General features: G+C 35.9%; 1 protein-coding gene across 10 annotated transcripts in view; it reads left to right on the top strand.

Moving 5' to 3' along the window:
• LOC128860400 (uncharacterized) overlaps nucleotides 1-26084 on the top strand; it is a 192841-nt gene that overhangs the window by 154930 nt on the left and 11827 nt on the right. For 7 of the 10 annotated variants that reach the window (XM_054097916.1, XM_054097915.1, XM_054097922.1 and 4 more), the window contains 3 exons: nucleotides 6854-7068; nucleotides 9740-9790; nucleotides 18324-19139. In XM_054097916.1, the coding sequence (XP_053953891.1) occupies nucleotides 6854-7068; nucleotides 9740-9790; nucleotides 18324-19139 (1082 nt within the window). The remainder of the gene's footprint in view (nucleotides 1-6853; nucleotides 7069-9739; nucleotides 9791-18323; nucleotides 19140-26084) is intronic. The other 3 variants (XM_054097918.1, XM_054097919.1, XM_054097925.1) reach the window with 3 other exon arrangements.

Genomic DNA, 26084 nt, shown 5'->3' on the forward strand with positions numbered 1-26084 from the left:
TTGTAATTAAACTCACTGTGCCAAAACTTTTTCCACTCACTGTAGACGCAAGCAAATCATTTTACTTATGCATATATATATATATATATATGTGTGTGTGTGTGTAAAAAGAAATCTAAGCTTTCCGAAATAAATGTTCAAACTCAAGGTTGGCAAACTAAGTGAATAAGAAAATAAATGGGTACATTAAGTATTGAACGAAATTACGATTGCTACGAATGTCACGTACGCGGCAATCAGCAACCTTTTTTAGATAAAAAAAGCTAATTTAAAACTCCACGTCATTTTCTAAACATATTCATTTTCGCTTGCTATGGTCATTTAGCATCAAAGAGAGACTTATATTTATTATACAACTCATACGTGGCCTCATATTCCCATGCGTTGCATGTCGTCACCGAAAACTATTCGAAAATGACAGGGATATATACATCTCGTATAACAGCAGTGCATGAAATGAAATGCAAAACGCACACTCAGAACACACAATCGACATGCAGAAGAAGCAGCGCATTTGTAGAAAGTAAGACAAAAGATACACAGCATTACACCCCATACTAAGAAGATGAGCGAAAGAGGATATTTACTAACAAAATAAGCCACTTGCAGACACAACATCAACTGCGCAGGTACTTAGTGCGAGCCCACACACGCACACATATGCATGTATTAGGATGCAGATGAGTGTTGACTCATTCGGTGAATCAACATTGAAAAAGTGCATTAAGTTGTAAAACTAAGATCCTTAGTTATTAGACTCAGCGTAGAAGAGACAAAGCAAAAATAGTTTAGTTTTTTATTCCGCATTTTCGGCACAAATTACGCAGTTAAAGCGCAAGCTTATGTGACGACAAAAGCAAGAACTCAGAGCAGAGAAATAAAAAACTAAATTTATGTAAATAGTCTGTACGCTCAAAAAATATAAAAATAACAACAACAAAAATATATACACTGAAACAATTTACTGCATGTTTGCCTTAAGGGGATAATAAATCGTTGATACATTTGCTGAATTTGGAATCGTAAAACAAAGCTTAGTGCTTCAAACATCAAAAACAACAAGAAGAAACTATCGATAAGTATCAATAGAGCAATGAGCTCATAAACTATGCGGTGATAACTCAGTTTAAATTTCTTGGCTGACGAAAATGAACGACTCCGAATGCTTGAACTTCTAATTTACGTACATCACTTTACAACAATTTTAGGGTGATTGGGTGGATTTCGGCTTTGCATGAAAGTATTATTTTTTTTTAAGCCTAATTAATTTTTTAAATATGTACCAGTGTGTTTCGAGAAAGTGGAAAAAACGGTTTAAATGCTTGTCTGAGCGGACTACCTAATTTGGACATAGCACGTGAACCAAAAAGCTCCCAGAATAAATCCAAAAAATGCAATAAACCAGTTTATTAATCAGAACTGATATTATCGCCTTCAAAGTCCTCTTATGCACTTACACAGTATGTTCAATAAATAACATACAATAACTTTTCAGATGTAGAATAAAGCACGTATCGTACTGTGTTTGAAAGTTATTTTTTATTCAAAATAGTCTCCATTTAACTCGATACAACGTTCAGAACGATCAACCAATTTCTGCATGGATTTTTTTATGTCATCTAAAAGAATGTTCTTTAACACCTCTGTCACGGCTGCTTCAATGGCTGGAATATCATCATGAAACGCACCTTTCATGGCAGTTATCAATTTAGGGAACAGAAATAGTCGCATGGTGATAGATCAGAAGAATACGGAGGGTGGTCGATGACACAAATATGTTTTTGCATCAAAAATTCACGAACATTTTTGGTTTTGTGAGGTGGTGCATTATCATGCAATAAAAACAGCTGTTTCCCCTCTGGATATTCAGATCTTGCACGAACAATTCTTGACCACAAACGACGTAAAACTGGTAAATAGTATTCTCCATAGTTTGACCTTCTGCAACAAATTTCTTGTGTACAATACCCTTGGAATCGTAGAACGTGATCAACATTGTTTTGATTCTTGACTTCTGAAAACGCAATTTCTTTGCTTTTGGCTCCCCTTTCGTCTTCCATTCTGCAGATTGACACTTAGTTTCAGGGTCATATTTCAAGCACCGTGTGTCGTTACCAGTTATGATCGAATCAAGAAAATCTGGATCGTTTTCAGCTGTTGAAATGATGCCTTTACAACGCTCTGCACGAACGATTTTTTGATCTCCATTTAATTGGTGTGGACCAAAGCGTGCACAAACCTTTCTTTTACCCAAATCGTCAGTTAAAATTTTCCAAATAGTACCAGTAGATGAATTTAATTCTTCAGCCAACAATTTTACAGTGAAATTTCTATCAACAGCAATGATTTCGCGGACTTTTTCCACCAATTCAGCACGATTACTTGATTCTGGACGACCAGGTCTTTCATCATCATTCAAATCTTCACAACCATTTTTAAATCGTTTAAACCAATTATATACATTTGAATGAGCTAAACAATCATCACCATAAATTTTTTGCATCAATTCGTACGTCTCACTAAATGTTTTTCCAAGTTTAACACAAAATTTAATATTTGCTCTTTGCTCCATTGTATTTTTACGACACAAGCTAGAAACATACTGTAAATAAAAGGCGCGTAACTTTTTAACCTGTCAAACGATTTACATGAAGTTGGCTGCGGTTGAAAGCTGACGCTTATACCTTTTCAATATGATCAAAGTTTAATAGACAGCTCTACGTGTTCCATGATTTAAATAAAAAGTTCTGTTATTTATTGAACATACTGTGTATGCCAGCATTTGATCCAGCTCTCCCATCATTTCTAGAACTCTATTTTCGGTATAGCCATCAGAGCCGGCGTAGCCGAATGGGTTGGTGCGTAACTACTACATAACAGTTTGTAGATACCCTGTACGATTTGATGCCGGGATATCAGAACGTAGTTGTTCGATGGGCAGCAGACTGCGGCTTGTCGGTGAATCCTCTTAAGATGCCGCTCGTCCTTTTCACGAGGAAATATAAAATACGCAAGCTCAACTCCCGTCGATAGGGGGCGCTCCGTTGGTGCTTTGTGACAAGGGGAAGTACCTAGGTCTAATCCTTGACAGTAAACTAACCAATATTGAGGAGAGAGCAAGGAAGGCAATCGTCACCTTCTATGGATGCAAGAGCGCAATTGACAAAAGGTGGGGCCTTACACCTAGAGTTATATTTTGACTCTATAATACCATAATAAAGCCAATCATGTTATATGGAGTCATTGTGTGGTGGAACTCACTGGAGAAGATGACATCAGTTAAAAAGCTAGAGAGAGTTCAAAGGTCTGCCCTCATTGGAATCAGTGGGGTGCTTGAAACTACTCCTACTCTAGCCCCTAATGTAATGTTAAATGTGGTACCTGTAGACATCGCAGGCAAAATTGCCGCTGCACGTACCGCAATCAGACTGAGGGGTTTGGGCTATAGGCTCAATCCCACATATGGGCCCTTAGGCATCCTTAGAAACTTTGAGTTCATCACCACGTCGACGGATCAGTGTGTACCCTCGCTTCCTCAACCCATATTCTATCAAGGGAGGAGTGGACCGGGGGCAACACCTGGGCACAGGGCCTAGTTAACCTGTTCACGGATGGTTCGAAGGTGGACGGTATTGGAGGAAGAGTATTCTGCAAAGAGCTCCCTATCAAACTCAAATTCAGGTTAATATGTTCCAAGTAGAGGTCGCCGCAATCAAAGAAGCGCTGACTGGCTACTTACTTGCGTAATAACTATTAAGAAGGTAATCATTTACTCCGATAGTAAAGCGGCAATTAGAGCTCTAGGCTGTATTATAGTGCACTCGAAACTGGTCAGGGAATGCCTGGTCTCACTTTCGATTGCATCCGAATTCTTCGACAAAAGGACAATCTGGGTACCTGGTCATAGTGGCATTGCTGGAAACTGCGAAGCCGGCGAACTGGCCGGACAAGGGACCTGTGAGGTAGTGTGCCCGCAAAAGGAGAGGATCGAGAAAGCCTTCTGCCACGTTTGGATAGGAGGTGTTCTCACTTCTTTTCTGCTTTTGCTGGCATAGCAGGTCTTGATCTCAAAAATCTGATGCACTTCATCAGCAGTATAAAAGTATAAAGCGGCTAACACAAACTCAGATTAGTCACTGTTCATAGTACACAAATACTCAACTCTCCAACCCTCTCCCTTTCGTCCTATCGTTTTCCCTCACCTCTTTTCCCCTCTCTTGCAATGGTATCACAAACGATGAACCAAACTTCTTTCGTCCAAGTGGGCCGACTTTCTGGGCAACCATTACAACCTAACCGAATCACTCGGGAGGACGTAGGCTAGAATTTGCGTGCATGAAACAGCAAAATTATAGAAAACATTTATTCTAATTGCCATCGCTGCTCGGTAGAAAACATTATTTTTTTGGTCTTGGTTCATTCAGAGCTCTCCACTCACTTGCCTGATATCTAAATTGCGTGTCGTAGTCATAAACTCATGTCTCGTGTTAAGTAATGGTGCGTTTGATGAATCTTGAGTGGGACTTTAGTAATGTTGACTTCCAATGCCTCAATCGAAGCTGGTTTATCCACAAAGCATTGGACTTTACATACCCCAACAAATAAAAGAACAAAGATGTAATATCACACTATCTTGTTGACCAATCCACTGGTCCGAGACGAGAGATAAATTGTTCACCGAAACGTCGACACAGTAAATTCATTGCTCCCATTAGAGCCAAAAATGGGCCTCATCGCTGAACAAAATTTGGGGCAGAAATTGCAGGTCTTCGGCGAAATAACGACTGAAATTATGAAGCTTTGGAAGAACTGCTGACATCACGTCTTGGAATAACTGCATTTTATACGCTTTCCAACCAAGCTGTCTGCATAAAATGGCCCAAGTAGTGCCATAAGATAGGCCAAGTTTATGAGATCGGCGCCAAATCGATTCTTCTGGGCCTTCGGGCAAAACTCTCATTTACTGCCGGAATATTATCTTCACTTCAGGCTGTACGTGGCCTAATCGGTCAAGTATCATCCAATAATGTAAAACTATTCCCAATTTCGCCGATGGTTTGCCGAATAGTGCGTTAGGTATGACGATTTTTTTTTTCTCCTTGTTCACTCCTCTCGGGATCATGGACCTCGACAAGACTCTTCCATCGTACACGGTTCTGTGCTGTTATTTTTGCACTGTCCCACGAGATGTCGGCATCTACTAATTCAGGCAGCATCGACCTTCTCCAAGTGTTTTTTGGTCGACCGCGAGCACTGCTCCCTTACGGGTTCCAGTCCAGTGCCAGTGATGCTATCTGATGGTTTTCTCAATGTGTGACCTATCCATGTCCCTTTCTGAGTTTGATTTGCCATAGGATGGGTTCCTCGTTCGTTAATCTCCACAGCGGGTCGTTACTGATGGTGTTTGGCCAGAATATTCTGCAGATGATTCGGAGGCATTTGTTGATGAAGGATTGTAGCCTCTGTGTGATGGTGTTAGAGACCAGCTATGTTTCGTTTCCGCACAACAATACGGACTTTACGCTTGAACCGAATATTCGTAGCTTAGAGCGCCTGGAGATTTGCGAACTCTCCCATACTGTACGCATTTTGCCCGAAAGCCGCCCTTGCTTTTTTAGACTACAGTTGGCATCTTCATTTGCTCCACCATCTGCCGTGATGATGCAAGCGAGGTAACAAAAGCTTTCTACGAATTCTACCGGCCATCCGTCAACGATTATGTACACCATAAGTTGGCCTGAGCGCACGATGAACACTTTTCACAAAGCGTCGATTTTCGGAATTAGATTTTACGATTTGTAAACGTTGCTGAGCCGTAAGACTCAGACTCTGAAGACAGAAAAAAAATTGAGAGTAGCCACGCGACATCTGCTACTTACCTTCAAAACTTTCGAATTTTCCGTTGCATCGCGGGCTTAATATTCTCTAAACATAACAAAATTATAGATATAAGAAGGCATTTATCCAACGTCTTCAACTTCTTCCTATCATAATTTTTTTTTTTTTTTTTGAACTCTTTGCTTGCATAATCCGAACCCCATGTCGTTCCATTTGGCACCTTAATCCCATGTCGATGGGTCGTTGGCATCCGGCGCTTATTTCTACTATATAACGCCAACAGAAATTAGAAAAAATTCATAAAGTGTCTTCTAAGCTTTATCTAAACATTTCCTAAGAGATTTTTTCCAAATTTTTTATTTTAATAATAGTTTCATACAAAGTTTATGATTTCTCAACGAATTGGCCAGACACGATTATTGCGCAAGGTTCCTCCGAATACGCCTATAAGAATATGAATTAATTTATATAATATTAAGCAACTGTGGCTGATGCATTAAAATAATTTTGCATCAAAAAATAGATTAATCACGTAAAAATTTTATAATTTTATATTTCAAGAATTTTTCATCCATTAATAAATATATGAATGCATTTCTTACTAACTGATTACTATACTTATAGGTACATACACATCCACATCTATGGCACTTAATTGCTAACGCAAGTTTTTTTTCTGATATTTATAGTAAACTTTTAAATTGTTTTTCAAGTTCCCCATATGTAATTATTCACGTAGTTATTTTATAAAAAACTTATCAATTAATCTACCGAAATTTTAATCAAAGCCTGCAAACATCATACACTCACACACACATATATATGGTATACAAACTAGCAAAACCATACTAACGCATATCTAATTTTTTTACAATTTTTTAAACATACGAAATATTCCATTTGCTCACTAACCCCTTACCAAATTGTCCACTTCCACAGCCATAATATCCTACACTGCATATTTATTAGTTTTTATTAATTGACAAACTACTTATTCTTTTGCCCATATGTACAGGTGTAACAACAATGTTGAATTTCTTCACAACATCAAACGGTTTCCGCAGCACACTGCCCGTCGTCTCGAATCTGACCGCAATGAATGTGTGGGATGGCGTCTGCATGTGCTTCATCTATGCCTCGCTACTGGAGTTTGTATGCGTTAATTATATGGGTCGGAAGAGACCGCAACATAATGCCGTCTATCGACCGGGCGAGAATCCTGTCACACAGGTAATACAACGCTACCACTCACATACACCCACACACATACCCACACATATTGTCTCTGTCCGTCCTTCTCTTTGTATCGCTGTTTCTCTCCCTTTCTCTCTCTCTCGCTCGCTCTCTATGTGCATCTCTCCTTCCATCTATCCATCCATTATAATCCATTGTGCGACACTATGTTACCTAACTCTGTCCCTGTCACTTGCGCAAAAAGCAAAAGCAGTATGAGAATTCTACATCTCTTACTTTTTTCAATAACAAACATAATTACTTATATAAATAATATTTTACCAACTCGACTAAAATCAGCGCAAAATGCTACTAACAAAACAAACAAACAAAAATACTAAAATAAAATTTGGCTCTTCAAATAAAAGTACGCATTCAATATCTGTATGTATTACATAAAAAAACCTTTGATTAGCAAAATTTACATTTGAAAAACGAAAATTTGGTTTCAGAAACATTCATTAACAGCGTTTTTTAAATTCCCCCAAACAAGATTTCATGCAAAATGGCATTCGTTTTCTACTCTCCACAAATATTATTATTTTTTTACTCTTTTTTACTTTATCTCATTACTTCTAACTGTTACGTTATCACTTACTTTGCCTTCAACTATCTCTTTCTAATTACACGCCAGTACTTTTCCTCTCTTTTCTTGCTGTGTTTTCTCCATTATATGGAAAACTTTTATTAGTGATTTGAAATTTGACTTTGAAGCCTGATTTTTTCTATTTACTCTATTAGTCTTAAAATTTAACTAATATTTCCCTCTCTTTTCCACATGTAACACGTTTAAGGTTCACTTTAAAATTGTTTCTTTCTCTTTACTAGTTCAGTGCATATATTAAGGGCTTGCTCTCCAAGCGCTCTCTTCCAGTTGTTTTCATATCATTTATTATTTTTCACTGCAGCTTTTTTATAAAAAATATTTTATTTTCTTCCAACAACTCTTCGACTAAAAGTTTCATATTAACTTCCTACAAAAAAGCCAAAAAAATACACATAAACTCTTCTCTAGGATTTTTCAATAGTTATCTCATTTATTCCTTCCACTTCCTTTTGTATCTCTCTTTCTATAATTTTATAAAAAATAAGAGTTATTGAGACTTTTAGCTGCTCATAATTTTCTAACGTTAATTTAATAATTTATATATATTTTTTACTTTTAAGTAAATAAATAGAAACATAACTTAATTATTTTATTTAATTTTATTTATTTTTTAATTTAATTATAATTTTACTTAACACTCCACTTGAATTCTTCATCTCACAAAAAATTTGAAACTTTAGGGGAATTTTTGAGAATTTTCTGTTTCAACACTTCTTTTATCTACTTCTTCAGTACCTCTCCAAATTTGTGTACAACAACAAAAATCCTTATTAAATTTGCTCATTTGTATGTGTATTTTATGTGATGATGCCAGTCTTGTACGAATTATTAACCAAATGTCATGTTTGCATAACCCAAATTTTTGCCTACAAAATTCCATTTCTATGTGTTGTTCAAAATTGTTCATCATTTCATGTTTTACATTTTGTTATATACTTTAATTTCATTAGTACATACTTTAACATTGTGGTTTTACAGATTAACCGATTGTGTTTAGAAAAGAAATGTATCAAGAAAATAGTCAAGAAATTAATATGCACTAAAAAATAAAAGCGTAATTAGTAGCAAATTGTCCTTAACCCTTAAATAGGCATGCCTAAAAAAGTATATTTAGTAAAAAATTTGGTATGCATGTTCAGTGGCAACGCTAGAGGTAAAAAAGAAAAACAAAAACTATGAGAAATCTCTGACAGAAGAAAATAGAAATAAAAAAAACAAAAGTCTCTGTTAATCAGTTTACGCCCACAATAGAATAGCGAATTTAGTAAACTGCCTGTGTCTGTCATATGTTTTCGATACTATTTACTCTTAGTACTGGCATGAACTTCTCTACTGCCTAGTATGCCAAAGTTAGCAAACAAAAAAAAAATATTCAAATGAAGGCAACATTTTTAGTTACCCCCATTTCAATTAGATTTGCCGCATTTTTGCGCAAAAACTGCAAATGGTGAGGCCAAGAGCATACCAAATTTTTTGTATACCCAATCAATGTAAAGAGTAACTAAAAAATATTAACTTAACAAAATATGTAAATTCACCCTAAAAATCCCCAAAATTGGTTCGATGCGCATCAGCTCCACTAAACGCATAGGAGAATGAAATTAAAAAAGCAACGTACAAGTAAACAAATCTTGCACCTCAGCTAATCAAATGAACAAAAAAATTAAAAAACAAAACAAATATTATAAGCAGAACTAACATTGTTCCCAATTTTCGTGATTAATCGCAACATGACCAGTCAAACAAATAATCGAACAATCAGTCGACCAGTCAGTAATGTACAACAAAAAAAAAAAAGCCAAGCAAACACTGCATTTGACCAGGTGCGCTTAAGCGAAAATAAAACCAAAAAAATTAAAAAATAATTTCCCCATTAAAAATGCTCACCAATTGACGAAAGACTTGTATGCATTTAAACAAAAAAAAAAATTTTTTTTTTTTGTTAACAAAAAGTAATAACTAGTGCCGAAATTTCAATAATTCAAGTTCAATTTTAATCAAAACAAACTTAAAGTGTGTTTTAGTATGAATACCAGAATTATTTTGTGTAAATTTTTCCAGCGTCTTCCAGCGGTTCTAAGCAGGATTGGAGTAATTCTTGCAAGTCCTTTGGTAAGCTATTAAAACAGAAAATACGAAAAAAAAAACAGAATTTCAAAAGAATAACAATTAAAATTAAACTCTCATGCACAGTACACAATAATCATACCGAGCGCTAAACAAATCAACAAAAGTTTTTTTTTTTAATACCTAACAAAAACTTAAATTTAAAAATTTATGCACTACAAGAAAAACGATTTCAGATATTTCAAAATATTACAATTTAATGCGAATTTCCATATTGCTTCGAGAAAGTTGAATATTTTCAACGAAATTTGTTGCTTTGTTTGCCAAACAAGTTCAAGTTTTTAAATTTGGCGACATAACTTCTATATTAAAGCGCTTCATCATAGCCAACACTATCAACAACGTATGCCTCGTTATCAACATCATCAACAACAATAGCATCACCATCATTTCCATCATCATTGCCATCTGCAAAAGTCGTGCTTCATCTTCATTAGCAACATTGAAAGTCATCAACAACCATCTCGCCCACGCCATCAATGACATACATATGTACGTCTTCACTATCCCAACGCCATGCAGCATAGCTATGCTGCATAGTACAGACGAGTATGTGTACATCTTTCGCCTACTTGACATAATTCATAAGCACTATCACCTACATTTCACCTTTGGCACTTATCCTCTCTTTCCCCAAACAGTCCTACTCCACACCACTCCAACGAAACGGCATGTAATTTTCGCCACTGAATTCTAAATAAAAAATTTAAATCGTTCTATTCTTTTCTTGATTTCTCTTTCACTCCAAAAATGACTTTTGTTTAACGCCGGAAAAGTCCAGCGTTGTTTTTTTTCTTTTTATTTCTTTATAGTTTTTTAGTTTCAAACTTATGTATATCCATTTTAAATCACTTCGTAGTTGCACGCTTTCGATGTCAGCTATGCGCTTCTTCTTCTCCTGTACTCAGTTCACCTTTTTGGCCTGGCATTTGTGCATTTTGCATTATCGATATCGAGCTTTCAGTTTTCGATATGCGATTATACTTTTCTTTTTGATTTTGTTTGATTATGGCGATGTGGTTTTATTTTTCAGAAATTAAGTGTTCCTACTCATTTATTTGGATCTTTAAAACGATTGTATTTGTAAAATTTGCTTCGTGTCACACATTAAATTGCATTTTGTAAGTTTAAAAATAAAAAATAAAAAAACAAAAAGAATTATATTAAATAAAATAGACACGTAAAATATGCCTTAAGTACTGCGAAACGATGAAAAACACACTTTAAGGTCACTAATAATTGGGAAAAATGTTATGTATACTTAAAAAAACAAATTATATAAAAATATAAACTTGCAAAATTGGTATGAAAGAAGTCGCAGTGAGTTAAAAGACGAACTGATATTCTCTACGAAACTGCTGAAAACGCTTTTTTAGCTTGTACCATATCTCTAGCTCTGTACACATTTTTTTTATTATAATTTCGATACAAATATACGCCCACATAAAGAGTAATATTTAATTTTAAAATATATGTTGCGATAAGTTTCCTTGTTAAACAGCTCTAAACTCACTGTTCGTCTGAAATATCGACAGAAAATCACACAAAGGTGGGAATATTAAAACTAAAAAGAAGGGACTGCTCACAATAATAGTTTTTACTTCAAAAGAGCGCATTGTATTTTTTCATAAAATTTACAAACTGCAAAAAACCATTAGCTCGATAAATATATTTATTTTGTATGCATTTGAAAAGTAAGAAGGTAACCCCTGCCTTTATATTTTAGCATCACTATGCAATTACCACTTTAACTACTTGAACCAAAAAAATCTCAATTCGGGTCTTGTACAAAACATACCGTTTTAAAATGATTCACAGATTTTCATCAAGTAAGTGCTCCAGTCTACATTTTCGCCAATGTTTGTATATTAATATTTAGACCTACTACAAAAAAAAAAAAAAACAAATAATTATGTAGAGGTTCGCGTAAAGTAGTTTATACAACTTCACCTATCATAAATGGTTTGATTTCAAGTTTTTCATAAAATATTAGTTCTTTGTTATAATTGAATTGTTAAAATTGGCTGCCAACTGTTTTGTTTAGCCTTGATTGTTTGCAGTTTGCATTATTTTTTCCGTACAATGGCAACACGCTTCTTCTATATTTATAAATAGTACACGTAGTAAAAAAGTTAATAGTATTATAATAGTGGTTTTAGAACGTGGAATACTCACCTAAGTAAAGATGGCCGAATGTATATCGGAGCGTTGAAAGCATCCGATGATTTGCGCATAAAAGGCATAATAAGGCGTTTACACGGCCCGTGCAGCACATTGAATAGTATTACTAACCGTTCAATTTTATCGTATCATATATTAATTTGTGTCAGCCAAGCCTTTTGAGTTCTCATAAAATCAATTTTTTTTAATTTACATTTGAATGAGTCAGTCAAAATTTCGAACTAAGCGATGTACTAATTTGGTTTAATCGAAAAAACAGTTGTTAATAAATAGCGAGCTATTTGTTAAATGTCATGAGGCTGTGACCTAAAAGACATTTTTTATAACAGTGATATTACTCTTCTTGTTTTTCTTCTTGATTAGCGCGGTAACCGCTTACGCGATTTTGGCCGAGTTTAACAAAGCGCGACAGTCGGTTCTTTCTCGTGCTAACCGGCGCCAGTTGGACACACCAAACAAACCAAGTTTTTCTCCACCTGATCCTTCCAAGGCAGAGGAGGGCTTTCTTTTCCTCTCCTACCACCAGCTGGTACCGCATCGCATGCTTTCAGAACCGCAGTATTGGAATCCATTCAGACGCCAGGACCCAGTCAATGTAGCCGCTGGATCTTTATTCGCTGCGCTATGTCCATGTCATCGTAATACTCATACAGTTCATTGTTCCATCGTCTGCGATATCCACCGTCCCCAGCGTTTCAATTTCCTAAAATCTTGCGCATAATCTTTCTCTCAAACCAAGGGACGCCTCATCAGATATTGTCATCGTCCAAGCTTCTACGCCATACATCTCTTACCCAAGTGTATGTAATCCATCAACCCCCCAAATACATCCATTGATGTTGTTGTAACAGCTCACTAGGCCCAGTCGGTGCGGTGTAATCAACTATCGTTATGGTCTAACTCATCTATCGGTACGCCCAAGAAAAGTGCGTGTTAGGTGAGTGGGCTTAAGAGGACATGTGAATATCTGGATAGTATCGAGCAGTGTATCTTCATATGTCGGACATATATGATAGTATAATGAGTGGCGGTAAAGAGGTCGCCTTGGAATTAGTGGTGGAAAGCCGAAGATTCCACGCAGAGAAAAAGCGAGAAAGCGGTAGAAGTTGAAAAACAAGGGCAAAAAGGCACCACCCTGTGACACCGCTTGCTTTATACTCCTCTGTTTTGAGCTGCGGTCTCGAAAAATGACCGACGATTGTCGACCCACCAGATTGTTCGTGGACTACCCCTTCAGTCTTGGCGGGAGGGTCGACTGTTAGTGGTCTATTAACAGGTAGTGACTGACTATATCGAAAGCATTTACAGATTTAACTCTACTAGGACAATCCTCTCGCAGAAACGTTTAAGCGGTTGACCTGAATTTTTATGGCGGAGTCCTGGAGTGCTGTGGTGGTTCTGTGCATCAAACCATTTTGAAGTGTAGCTGGAATCAGGTGTTGCGTGTAGAGTAGGAGTAAGAGGCCCTCAAGTGTCTTCTCTATTGGGAAAAAGTGAGTTATCTGACGATAGCAGTCTCACTAATACAGCCGTAAAATTCCTTGATAGACTAACACCTAGCATTGGGCTGGATTTTTATGCAAACTACACCGGCAGTAGGCAGTCCAATCGCTAATTTACGTGAGTCGATTTTACAAGCAACTTTTAGTTGAAGACAGCAGTTGGCTGATGTGAACAGCCTTTTAAGGGGTTCTTAAGGCTTTGAAAACCTCTTTAAGGGAAGCTCAGAGTCAGGAATTTAGCAAGCCTCCAATTAAACTGATAGTTGAAGCGCAATCCTCGGTGAACAGTGCTACAGCTTATCTATTTAATTCGCTCTTGAGAAGTAAAGGAATCACTTACCACTCATCTGGATGCAAGCGAGTTAAAGCTTATGGGGAAGCACCGGTTACTGGAAGCATTAAAAAATGTACATAGCTGAAAAGGGAAGTGAGTGAAACTTGTCTAAGCTTTTTTGGTGACATAGAACTAGGTATAATTAATTGGCCCTAAGAATAATGCCCTAAAAAACTCCTCATACAAAAAATTACGTGCCCTTCGGAGACGTCACTCTATTTGTGAAGAAAGAGGTCTTCGTATTTCTCAGTCCTTACAAAAAAGAAATCGCACCGAATACTTTGAAAGCTAAGGCGTCTGCATTCATTCAAATGACATGCTGCACTATGCCTATGTTTCACCATGGTTTATGTGCAGAGGTCCAAAAAATTTCCGTAGAAGGGTCGTCGAATAGGACCGGCATGATTAGAGACTTATCAAGTCTGATTTTTGTTCATCGAGAGTGGACTTTTTTTTTGCTGGGACAAACTGGCAAGCACAGCACTCAGAAAAAATTAAATCCGTTGTACTGCACTCGGGTTTCCTTTTTAATTTTTTTTAAATCTCCGAAGAAGAAATCTGAGTAGATCTTGTGGTGCCAAGGAGCCAAGCCTGATGAGAGCGAAGGCCGGGCAGACGCACAGAAAGTGGTCCGCCGTCTCATCCTCCTCTCCACATGCTTATCTTTTCCATTTACTTCGCCCAAAAATGCCCGTCATTAGTCCAACCAGCTGTCTGTAGTCCCTTCTGCTTAATAACAATAGGAAATATGGCAGTCAATCGAACATGACAACTAATATCAGTTTTGTCCATCAGCAGCCTCTCTGAGTGCCAAGCTCGCTTGTGAGTTGAAGTAACCGGCTTACTAACCGAGGCTTTGATGACTGCAGAAGGAAGTGGCAGAACGGGTTCCGGACCAAAGAAATTGGCCTCAGAGATATCGTTACTCGCGATACCCAAGTGTCTCGGGATATTATCTCTACCGACAGAGTTCAGCCTGGATTTACAGTACTCAACTGTTGGGGGCTGTCTAAAGTCATGAGCGCAGCTTTTCTGTCGCTGCAGACATATACTCGTTGAGATCTGACTATCCATCTGTTTCCCACAACCAAGTTCATTGCTTCTTGAATAGAGAGTGGACTTTACTACTTGTCTATGCGGTTCCAAGTAGAACTTTTTCGCCAGAGAGATTCTCCGTGGAATTTCATAACTAGCATTACTAATAGTGTCAATGCTGGTTCCAAAATGTTCTGGTTGTTGTTGTAGCAGTATACTTATCCGTGTCCGTGTTATGTAGATCACCGGCCATCTTCATCTAGCTCATCTAACGGTAGGCCCAGCAAACTTGCTGTTTCGACAAGTTGGGTTCAGAGGGAAAGGCGTGTTAGATGAGTGGGCGCAAAGGTGGTTAGTGTCGTGCAGGGTGCTTTCACATGCTGGGCATATGTCTAGCCCTGTCTAGTGTATCGTACCTTGTTCGACTGTCTTGTTTCCTGGGTTAATAGTTGACGAATTCAGCATAAGCACAATCTGACCGTGTGGACGCTTATATGGGCTGTCATGGAAGTCTCAGACAGGTATTAATGGTAGTGGGTTCTTAAGAGCTATGTACTCTTGACTGCCACTCCTCAAAATTTGATCTTGTTACCCACATTGCACTGAAAAACCATTAAAACAGAGAAGTCTCTCTTATCTTATTCTATGATAACTCTCACATGATATTCACCACAAGAACCCAATTGCATTCCCATTCTAATCAGTTGAATATCAGGCGCGAAATTTAGTACAGGAGATGTGGCTTCGTTGTTTTAGCCGTGCGCCGATCCCAAGAGTTCCGTACAAAGTTTATGTAAAAGCAAAAGAATGAAATCCTGCTCTGTTTCAAAGAGGAACCAAAGCGAAACTTATTGGTGTTTTGCATGCGGAATTGTTCGCGACCACAATTTCTTTATTCAGTATTTTTTAGCAAAGAACATAGCAAAGCTTTAGAACATACAACAAAATTGAATACCCATTGCGTTACAAATCAAAGTTATCAAAATTGGGTTAAGAGTTAGAAATTCCGTTTTCGGCTTCATGTAAACGCCTTATAAAGCCGAGCGATATTAATGGAGTTCAATTGTATTATTTGCGTATAAAAATCATTGAGCTGAAATACTGTGACTCTTCCACGAATTGTATGTCTTTTAGTACACCTGTGTTTAGTACTAGAAAATTGTAGTTAGTTTTCGTATTGTGTGTCAGACTGTAAGTACGCTAAAGCGTGTATGTAAATATAAATACTCGTATCTAAGTAAAAATAAAAAATACCTTTAAAATTTATCTTTAGTTCCTAATTTTGAATTTTTAATTTTTAGTTTTTAACTTTAGCATTTCAACAGCAATGACATGTAATTTTTTTAGACATCTGCCATTTTTTATTTTATTTTTTATTTCTATTTATGCGGAACTAAGATATTCGTGAAGTTTTGACGAAACAACTGAAGTCGACTTAACACTTTCTAACTGTTAGGCGCCGACCTAATGTAAACTAATACAATATTTATGCTATTCGTCAGCCAACGATTTAGCTTAGTGATGTATTTTTATAAATTTTTTTTAAAACTATTAAATCTTTTTGTGCGAGATAAAAAAAAGGTACAATGTTTTGTCAAAAATTCACAGAATCACACGCGTAAAATCTATAGTACCACAATAATTTGACCAGTTATGACTACTTTTCAAGCTTAATAAAAGATTTATGGAAATTCGGCAAATTTTCAATAAAATTTTCAACTTTTTAATCAAAATTAAAAAAAAATTAGGTTCATTAAATTTTAGCTGTATAAATCTGTAGTCCGACGAGTTCTTTGATACGGATCGGAGTTTTGAACAATAAGTGAAAAAGGCAAAAACAAACTTCAAGTTTTTGAGAGAAAAATTGTGAAGCTAATCTTTGATGCAGTCACAAACAACTTTGAGATGGAACGATGAACTGGCAAACTTATAAGAGGGGAAAATGTTGTGCTCAAAGATTAAGATGGCTAGGCCATACCATGGCAACGGACCCCACGAGAGCTCAACGAAAAATAATTGACGTTAAAACATTTGCCACGAAAGCAAGAGGCAGACCGAGATCAAGATGGATTGGCGAACTAGTAGACGACAAGGGGAAACTCAAAGTCAACAACTGGAAGGAATGAGCAACGGATCGGGGCAAATGGAGATATTTTGTGTAGCAGGCCAAAGCTCACACAGAGCTGTAGCGCCAAATGATAATGATGATGAAATTTTAGTGCAATAAAGTGCAAGTCTGAAGTGGCCCGAAATTCTCGTTAATTTTTGATTAGTTTTTTTCAAATCAATTTCATATACAAAAAAATTTATGTACACGAGTATGCAGGGAAAAATATTACTAAAAGTTATCATTAATTTCCAGCCACTTTAAACTGGCATTTTGTTATAAACTCTTTTTTTCTAATATAATTTTTAATTAAAATAAATATTAAAATAATATTTAATTAAATATTAATGAAAACTTGTTGAATTTTTATAAATCTTATGCTAAGTCTGAAGGTTCGATATGTATGATATTTGTTATAAAATAAATCATGTTTTTATAAAAAATTTATGAAAACTAAATATACAAGCGAAAGATAGGCAAAACAGCTCAAAATGTTGAGGTATTAGGTGTAGTTGTTTTTCGCTGGCTGCATTCACAAACGCAGTTTACCGAACTTGAGCCTCAATACTGAAAAGGCTTTTATAGTAAAAATATATTAAAAAGTATATAAATGTAAGCGCGAAAACTAACATTCACTCATAAAATCAGTGTCCTTGACTAAATACTGCTAATACCAATTATTATTATTTTTTACATTTATTTATATGTCGTTTGCGTAAGAAATTCACCTAAAAAGCAACTTGGCTGTGATACTAAAAATACCCCAAAATAAAAGTTTTATTTTAAGGGTCAGAAATTATGAAAAATAATAACAATTAAGTTATCCTGAAAATCCTGAAAACTTACCTCTTTCTACCCTTGGTCTTGTTGCGCTTACTCTTCTTATGATTGCCACCCGACTTAATGCCTATTGCCATCGAATCAACTCCAAACATACGACCAATTTTCCTTCTACTCGTACGTTTGTGATACTCTTTTTGCAGGTGATTTTAACAAAAACACTGTTAACTGTATTTGCATGCATGCAGTGGTACTAATACTAACACACATTCCAATGTTAGTCGAATTGCTTGCGAGACAACTAAAACTCCATTAAGAAAATAAAACTCCGTAATCCTCTCTGATTGCTTGCAATTCTACGCCGCCTTTCCATAATTTTACATAAACATTGTTACCCAGATTTCAGAGCAAATTTCATGCAGCCACAAACGCCGCTTTAAGTCATTGAGCTCAATCAATCAATCAATCGATCAAACAATCAATCCAATACTCAATTACTTAATTGTATGAGACCCATTCAAATCCAATTCCCAATTATATACATATGTACGTGTACCTAGTAATAGTACCAAAATGTAGGGCATAATCGAACGAGAATTTCACGCTGCTTTGTCGTCTGAAAAGGCCACAATGGGTGCATCGAGCAGTACAACAACCGGCACCAGCATACCAGTTACACCCACACCGATGCATCCCTACCATGCTGAGTTGTCATCGCCGACAACACAACCAACATCGACACAAACTCCGCTGCCGCCACCACAAGCGGCCGCCGCTTTCGGCATGAGTACAGTTGATGCGCCGCGTATACGTTGGGAAGAACAGCATGGCGGTATAATAGGCGTCGCTATGCAAAATCTACGCGCGCGTTCCATACGTCGACGTACACGCTCACCGGGCTCGGCAACATCAGGCGGCAGTTCGTACGCCGATACTGAGTCAGGACGCACCAGAACGCCAACTACAATGTCCACAGTTATAGAACCCGTCTATACTGAGCCCACCTTTGTAGCGACCACTAATGGCAACATGCAACAGCAGCATGAGACCACAGTTACGGTCGAAGTGGAGCCACAAGCAGCTATACCACGACGTCGGAGCATTTCTACCAATACTCCACCGCTGATAATGAGCAGCAGTAGTAGTAGCAAGCAAACAACAGAAGCTGAGGAGGATGCTCCTAGTGTTGCACAAACGGATGCATCTACGGTGGAAATGCCACCGGAAGATGGGAAGGACCAAGCGCAGTTGGAAGCGCAAGGTGTGGCCGATGCGAGTGGCCATTTACCGGTGAAGCCGCCGCGTCGCAAGCAATCGCGCTCCAGTTCGCCAGTGCCATTCTACGAGCAGGTGCAGGAAGGCGCCAATGGTGTGGGTGGCATAGCCGCTGAAACTGTAAGTGAACAAATGAATTCGAATTTCTTTTTTTTGCTATAATATACAAAAAAGGTCAAGTGTCTACGCTTTTGTGCGATTTGCGCATGCACGAAAAGTTTAACAAATATTTACTAACCCGAAAGTATGTTTCGAGATAAGCCGCTTAATTTGATTTTAGTAGCGTTTAAGAACTCAACAAATGCGCGGGTACAGCAATGTCTCTGCTCATCAAAAAGTTTGAGCATTATGCATCTCCTTGTCCTGCCCCCTCACTGCCGCCACTGTGTGCATCATCTGCCATTTTGTTTGTGTGTTTGTGGCACAAAACAAAAGCAAACCAAATGCGGCCCACTCAATTGTTGACTTGTATGTAGCTTAAGCAGGCGAATTAAGTGCTTAACCGTTAAACAAAGGATGAAAACTGAGAAGAAGTGAAAAATACAATAAAAGAAAAACCATAGTAGAAAATGTGCAAACAACTGAGAAGCGTCTTTGGATACACAGGTAAGCAAATAGGCGAGTAAGAACAAAAAACGCTTTTAATCGTGAATTACTTAAGAGGCAAACTTGCAGCTTACTTTTTATTTTAATACTTCATTTCATTTCCACTGCTTTATATTATTCGAAATTCGCTTAATTTAATGGGACTACAACAAATTTTTCTTACTAAAAAAATCATTAGACCATAATGAAGTCGAAGTCCTGCGCAATAAATTTAAGCGATAAGCATTCACCATTAGTTTTAATGTATTTTGCAGCAATTTTACATTTTTTGGTACAACGGAAAAGCGGTTATGTATTCCTAAAAGTAGGTACGCCATCCGGAGATTTCTTTGTAAGTAGAAGAAGGGTAAACAGTCTAGTGCATCTCAACTTTTTTACAGTAGGCAAACGTTTCCAGAATTTGTCAAAGAAAGCCTTGTATGAGCGATTCTATGTCAAGTGATCCAAATATGATATTTTTGAGGTATTTGTGTGAGGTAAGAAGTAAACTTAAAAAATTTCGAAAAAAATAGTTTTATGTAATATCGGAAATTTTGGTACAGAGTTTTTAAGTTTTTATTTATTTTTAGTGTATAATATAATTTAAAAATATATATTTTTTTGGGGAATGGAAAAAAAAGATTTTTTAAAACATTTAAAAAATTAAAAGCAAAGTATTTTTTCCTTTTCTAACATTTCTTCTTTTCTAAAAAAATATTTATTTATTTATTATATCAGAGTTATTAAAGTGTTATTATTTATTTTTAGAATAAAACACAATTTTGAATAAACAATTTTTTTTTTTGGAAGAAAATTTTGGAAAAAAAATAATTTTATTTAAAATCAGATATAATTTTGAAAAAACCAAATATTTTTTTGGAAGAAATTGAAAAAACATGTTTTTGGAAGAAATTTTTTTAAAGGAAACTTTTATTTATGGTAGAATAAAATATAATTTTGGAAAAAAAAATGTTTTTGTGCAAATTTTTTTGGAAAAAATTTAAATTTATATAGAGTAAAATGAAATGTTAAGAAAACAAAATATTTTTTTGGAAGTAAAAAAAAATTTTTTCGAAGAATTATAATATAATAATTCTAAAAAAACAGGTTTTTGTGCAAATTTTTTTGGAAGAAATTCAATTTTATTTAGAATAAAATATAATGTTTGAAAAAACAAACTTTTTTTGAAAGTAATTTAAAAAAATTTTTTTTTTTTTTGAAATTAATTGAAAAAAAGTTTTTTTTGAAGAATTTTTTTCTAAGAAAAATTTGGAAAAAAATTTTATTTTATTTAGAATAAAATATAATTTGGAAAAAAAAAATTTTTTTGTTGGAAGTGTGTGAAAATTTTAAAAAATTTTTGGAAGAAAACTTTTTTAACTGAAAATATGAAAAATTTGCTAGGAAAAATTTTACTTTATTTAGAATATGATTATTATTATTTAATATTATTTTGAAAAAAAAAAAAAAAACATTTTTGGAAGAATTTGAAAGAAGTTTGTTTAAGAAGAGCTTTTAAAGCGAAGATTCTTTAAATTTTTTTCGAGAAAAATTTTAATTAGTTGTTTAAAATTTTTTTGGGGCTAATTGCTTAGACTAGCTTAGCGGTCATGGGAAAGAGGTCATGTATTCCTGAAAGTATGTCATCAGTAAATTTCTTTTGTAGAGCTAAGTTATAGACCAGCGTAAAAGCAAAAGATGCCAAATTCGGTCATAGAAAACTTTGTATGAGTGATTCCATGTCAAGTGATCCTAGTACATTCGACACTGAGGGCCTTGTATCTGAAAATAAGTTTATGTGTAGGCTTGACTATGAAATTTACTTCTTTTAAAAAAAAATTTTGAAAAAAAATTAGTACTTTTGAGATTTGTACAATTTATCTAAAAATTTTTGTACAGAGTTTTTATATTTTTTTAAATTTATTTTCAGAATAAAATATAATTAAACAATTTTTTTTTTTTGTAAAAACTTTTTTGGAATTTTTTTTTTTTACTATTTGGAAATTTTTTTTAAAAAGCGACATTTTATGTAGCGACACCTTTTTTCGAGATTTTTTGAGATTTTGATTTTTGATTTGAGGCTTGAGGTTTATTCAGAGTTTTTCAGAGTTTTTGAACTTTTTTATTTTTATTTTCAGAATAAAATATCATTTTGAAAAAAAAAAAAAATGTTTTTAGTAGGCATTTTTTAGAATTTTTTTTGTAAGAAAGTAAAATGTTTAAATTTTTTTGGAAAAAAAAAATTTTTTGTTGATATATCCTTTCTTTCGTGAATGAGCCTATCTTGACTGTTTCGCTATATCGATTAGAGTCTCTACTGCTGTCTTGCTAGTCCTCTCTTCGGGAGCCGCCGTAGTCTCGTTTGCCTTTTTTGATGGTTAAGGTGTGCTCAGTACTCTGCTGCTCGATGGACAGTTTTCTGAAAATAATTCCCGTGGTTATCTGTACAAGTGCAGGTAGACCTCGCGAGGGTTGAAACGAGTCCTTATCAGAATCAGGAGTTGTCTCAACTGAACCGCACCACCAACTTAATGGTAACGTAGCGTCGAACGTACTTGAAGACTTTCCAGGTTTTTAACGAGACGGAGACGATTGTAGCATTAGCCCACCAGCCATTTCGGTAGGGTTTCACCCCCCTGCACTTAGGTGATAGAATACTAGTTTCACTAGTTCTTAGACGGTTTGATCCGAATAATTTTTCCAGTATACCATAATCAGGATCTTACTGGCCCCGATCCTGATGTGCTTTATAGCCCTGACGCTGGAGTTGCTCGTGGTATATGATACCTCATAAACCGAACAGCTTCATCTCCTGCCGGTTTTTAACCATCTCTTCCGACAGGCATGTCTTACCGTAGGTGTATTTTTCTCGTAAGTGTATCTTTGTGAAAATTACAAAAAATTTGTGCAGTTTACTTCTATTTATATTCAAGTCTACACGCAAACCAGTTTTCAGCAAAATTGGTGACAATGTCCAAAATGCTTCAGTAACTTGACATGGAATCGTTCAAATTATATTATTTTGCGTCTTTGGTAATTACCATTAACACTTTCTGACAAAAATTTTCGCCTAGTATTTCAGTCCTGAAATGTCTCATATAAAGTACTTGTTGGGGTCCAGTTGATCCCTGCAAAGAAGAACTAGGAGAAAAAGATGTTTCACAAAAAGGTTTCTCTAGAATATTAATAATAGAATTTCTGTCAGATATTGAAATTTTAACACATAATAAGAGACTCACACGTGACCTCAATTTCCTATTACCAGTAATTGCAAACTTTGACCCATTGCGAAAAAATCCGGGCTTGTTCTACAAAAGGGATCTACTCTTGATGTAATATCAGATTTATAGGGTAACTTTGCTATTCCAAATAAGCTGTTGAACAGTGTTATTCAAGTGGGTCAAACACCCATAAAACCAATGTAAACTTCTTTACCTTTTGACGCTACTGCAACTTTTTTTTTAATATGGGCTGCGATCACAGTTCTAAGTTCTGCGAAGTTCTATCAGTTACCTCGCCAGCAAGGACTTTTTGCACCAGGTCCTTTCATTATATTTCAGTGCATCCTTGCCTTTGCTGCCCACCCATGGGTGCCCAGTCGAAAGGTCTCTTCATCATCATCATCATAGCATCGTATTTCGGGATGAACTATTGCTTCCGTTACAATGTATCTCCACGTCACTCGGTCATCAGGTTTTCGTTTGATATCAGATTTGCCCATAGCTCCAAAGTTACCTCTCATCTCTCTATCATTTTCTAGGCCGGCTTCTTCTGTCGCCTTGTGGATTTGTTTCGAAGATCTTGATTAGAGTTCTATCGTTACTCATTCGTTGAATGTAACCGTAAAAACGAATCCTTTGCGCTCATTGTACCGGTAAGTACGAGTATCACCTTCAAGTCGATTCTCGTAATTTTCTGAGAATCTTTCTTTCAAAACAATTTAACTGCTCCGTCTCGTTGGATTTCAGTACCCACAATTCGTAGCCGTATGTGAATGTAGGTCTTATGAAAGTTTTGTATATTCGTAGTTTCTGGTTTCTATAAAGTAATCTCGACTTCATCTGTTATGTATGCGCAAAATAAGTTTTATTTGCAACTTGTATCCTGTCATGTATGGTACTAGGAAGGATCTCTTCGCCGTACGACTAGCACAATCATTTTAGTTTTATAAAATGTACCATATGCAAGTTCTACAACTTATTACTTCATCTGCTTAAGCATCCGTAACTGGCATTAAGAGAACTTTGTAGATCGAGATTTCTGTTGTCAAGAGAAGGTTCTGCTTTCCAATTGCCCACCAAGCCTAGAAAGGTATCTGTTGGCCAGTGAGACTCTCAGTTGGACTTTCAGGTTATCGTTTTTGATGATGTTACTGTAGGAAGCTAGGTTAACAAAGTTCCAAAGCTATAACATCTAAAATGGATGTATGTTACAATTTCCGAAGGCTCGTTTTGTGCTACTAAGAGGTACTTCGTGTTGGATATTGAAGCCCCCATGAGATCATATTGGTCTGCTGTGTCACGCTTAAATTGAATGCTTTTTAATATTTTTCTTTTCTCATTATCTTTTTGCCAAAGCTTTGCCCACTGGGTTTGTCTTTGCTTGACTGCAGCTTGTCTGGAGCACGAAAGTTCTTTAATATGGAGAAAATGCACAGGACCGCCAGTAAAATGTTGTAAAAAATCTACGCGATTTTTAAGCCACTTCGAACTTACACTTTGTTAACCCAAAATTCTGTAGGCTATAAAACCACGTACTCAAAATTTTTTTAAAACTCTGATTAAAAGACTTAAAATTTTGAAGAATTTTTTTTTTTATATAAAGTTATATAAAGTTTGAAACCTTAAGTTATACGGGTTTTGCTGTAGCTTATACTATATTTCTATAAAAAAAATTACAAGGAAAACTTAAAAATTTTTTTCAAGTGGAAAAAAAAATTTAATTGTCATAACTTTGGAATATGTAAGTTGCGCTGTTATTATTATGAACGCTTGTGAATTTGTTTACAATATTATTGAAAACATATTCGTACGTCAGTCTGACCCTTATTCGTTTGAGGATTCTGACACTTTAATTTTCATTCTTGCCATTCAGTGATCTATTCTTACTTTGAAAAAAAAACTTATTTAAATATTGGGCTCACTCTAAACGCTTAATTATAATTTTTTTGTGCGAATAAGGAGGCACCTAATTTTTTTGAGTTCATTATTTTATGTGCTGAAGTTGTGTCTGTGATCAAACATTTTCCATCCCTTCAAGTTTTTGAATGAAGCCTTAAAAATAGCATTTTTTATTATTTTCAAAAAAGTTTACATCCAACTACTACTATCTTCATTATTTTCGTAAATGAAATATTGAGCTTTTCGTCTTTCGGTATTTTTATTTGAAACGAGAGTGAGTACCATGGATCGACTGCTCGCAGACGTTTTTAAGTTACCTCCGTCTGTTTGTGCTCTTCGGCCCACACTGCGTATACGCAACTGCTTGCTTAGGTGGCATTTAAATCTTGTGATTTTTCAATTGCGATTGGGATCAATTTTAATTTTCATAAATGTCAAAGAAAAAAATTATATTTCAACAGCTTAGGGTTGTACTTATACATGGCTGGCTACAGCTGCACAATTTTCTTAAATTCAAAATTTGTAATTTGTTGCAGGAGTTCCAACCATTTTTACATCGAAGATGTTAAGTGATTGAAGGTAGTGAAGCCCAGCAGCTAATAGAAGGTGGCGCAAAATTAATCATCCATTTTTTTAAATAACTTTTTTATCATCCATAGCTTTAAGCCGTCCATTTTTCGTCGTTCTGGATCCCAAGTGGCAAATATCATTTGTGTACAACGCCATTTGCAAAAATTATAAATCTTCCGTTAAAAAAATTAAATAAAAATAAATAATTGGCGCGTATATTTCTGTTGGGTGTTTGCCCGTGCGCCTCCTGCTATTTGTGGCATGCGCATTGATGTCCACAAAATGGAGTTTTAAGTCGACTTAAAACGGCAAATGTTGTTTTTTTTCATGGCAGAGATAAAAGGTGGTCAAATTTCGAGGGCCGATGTTGAATGTGAACCACACCTAAACGTCAACGACACCGTTGGACTTCTTTCTTTGGGGTTATTTGAAAGAAAATGTGTACGTCGATAAGCCAGCAACAATTCAAAAACTAAAGGATGAGATAATTCGGCACATTAACGGCATAGAACCTCAATTATGCCTCAGCGTCATCGAAAATTTAGACCATCGGATGGAGGTGTGCCGCCGAGTCCACGGCGGCCATTTGACCAATAATTTATTTTATACGTAATTGAGCTATACTAATCTTATCGTAGTAAAGAGAAATGACAATAATTTCTTAAAACAATTATATTTTATTCAAAATCAACACCGGCCCTTGAAACTTAACCACCCTTTACATTCGGAGATTAGCCTTAGCCTGCCGAGGGGCGACCGCTATTAGATAAAATTTTTTGAAGCTTTTAAA

Source organism: Anastrepha ludens, chromosome 4 (genome assembly GCF_028408465.1).
Source record: "Anastrepha ludens isolate Willacy chromosome 4, idAnaLude1.1, whole genome shotgun sequence".
Taxonomy (NCBI): domain Eukaryota; kingdom Metazoa; phylum Arthropoda; class Insecta; order Diptera; family Tephritidae; genus Anastrepha; species Anastrepha ludens.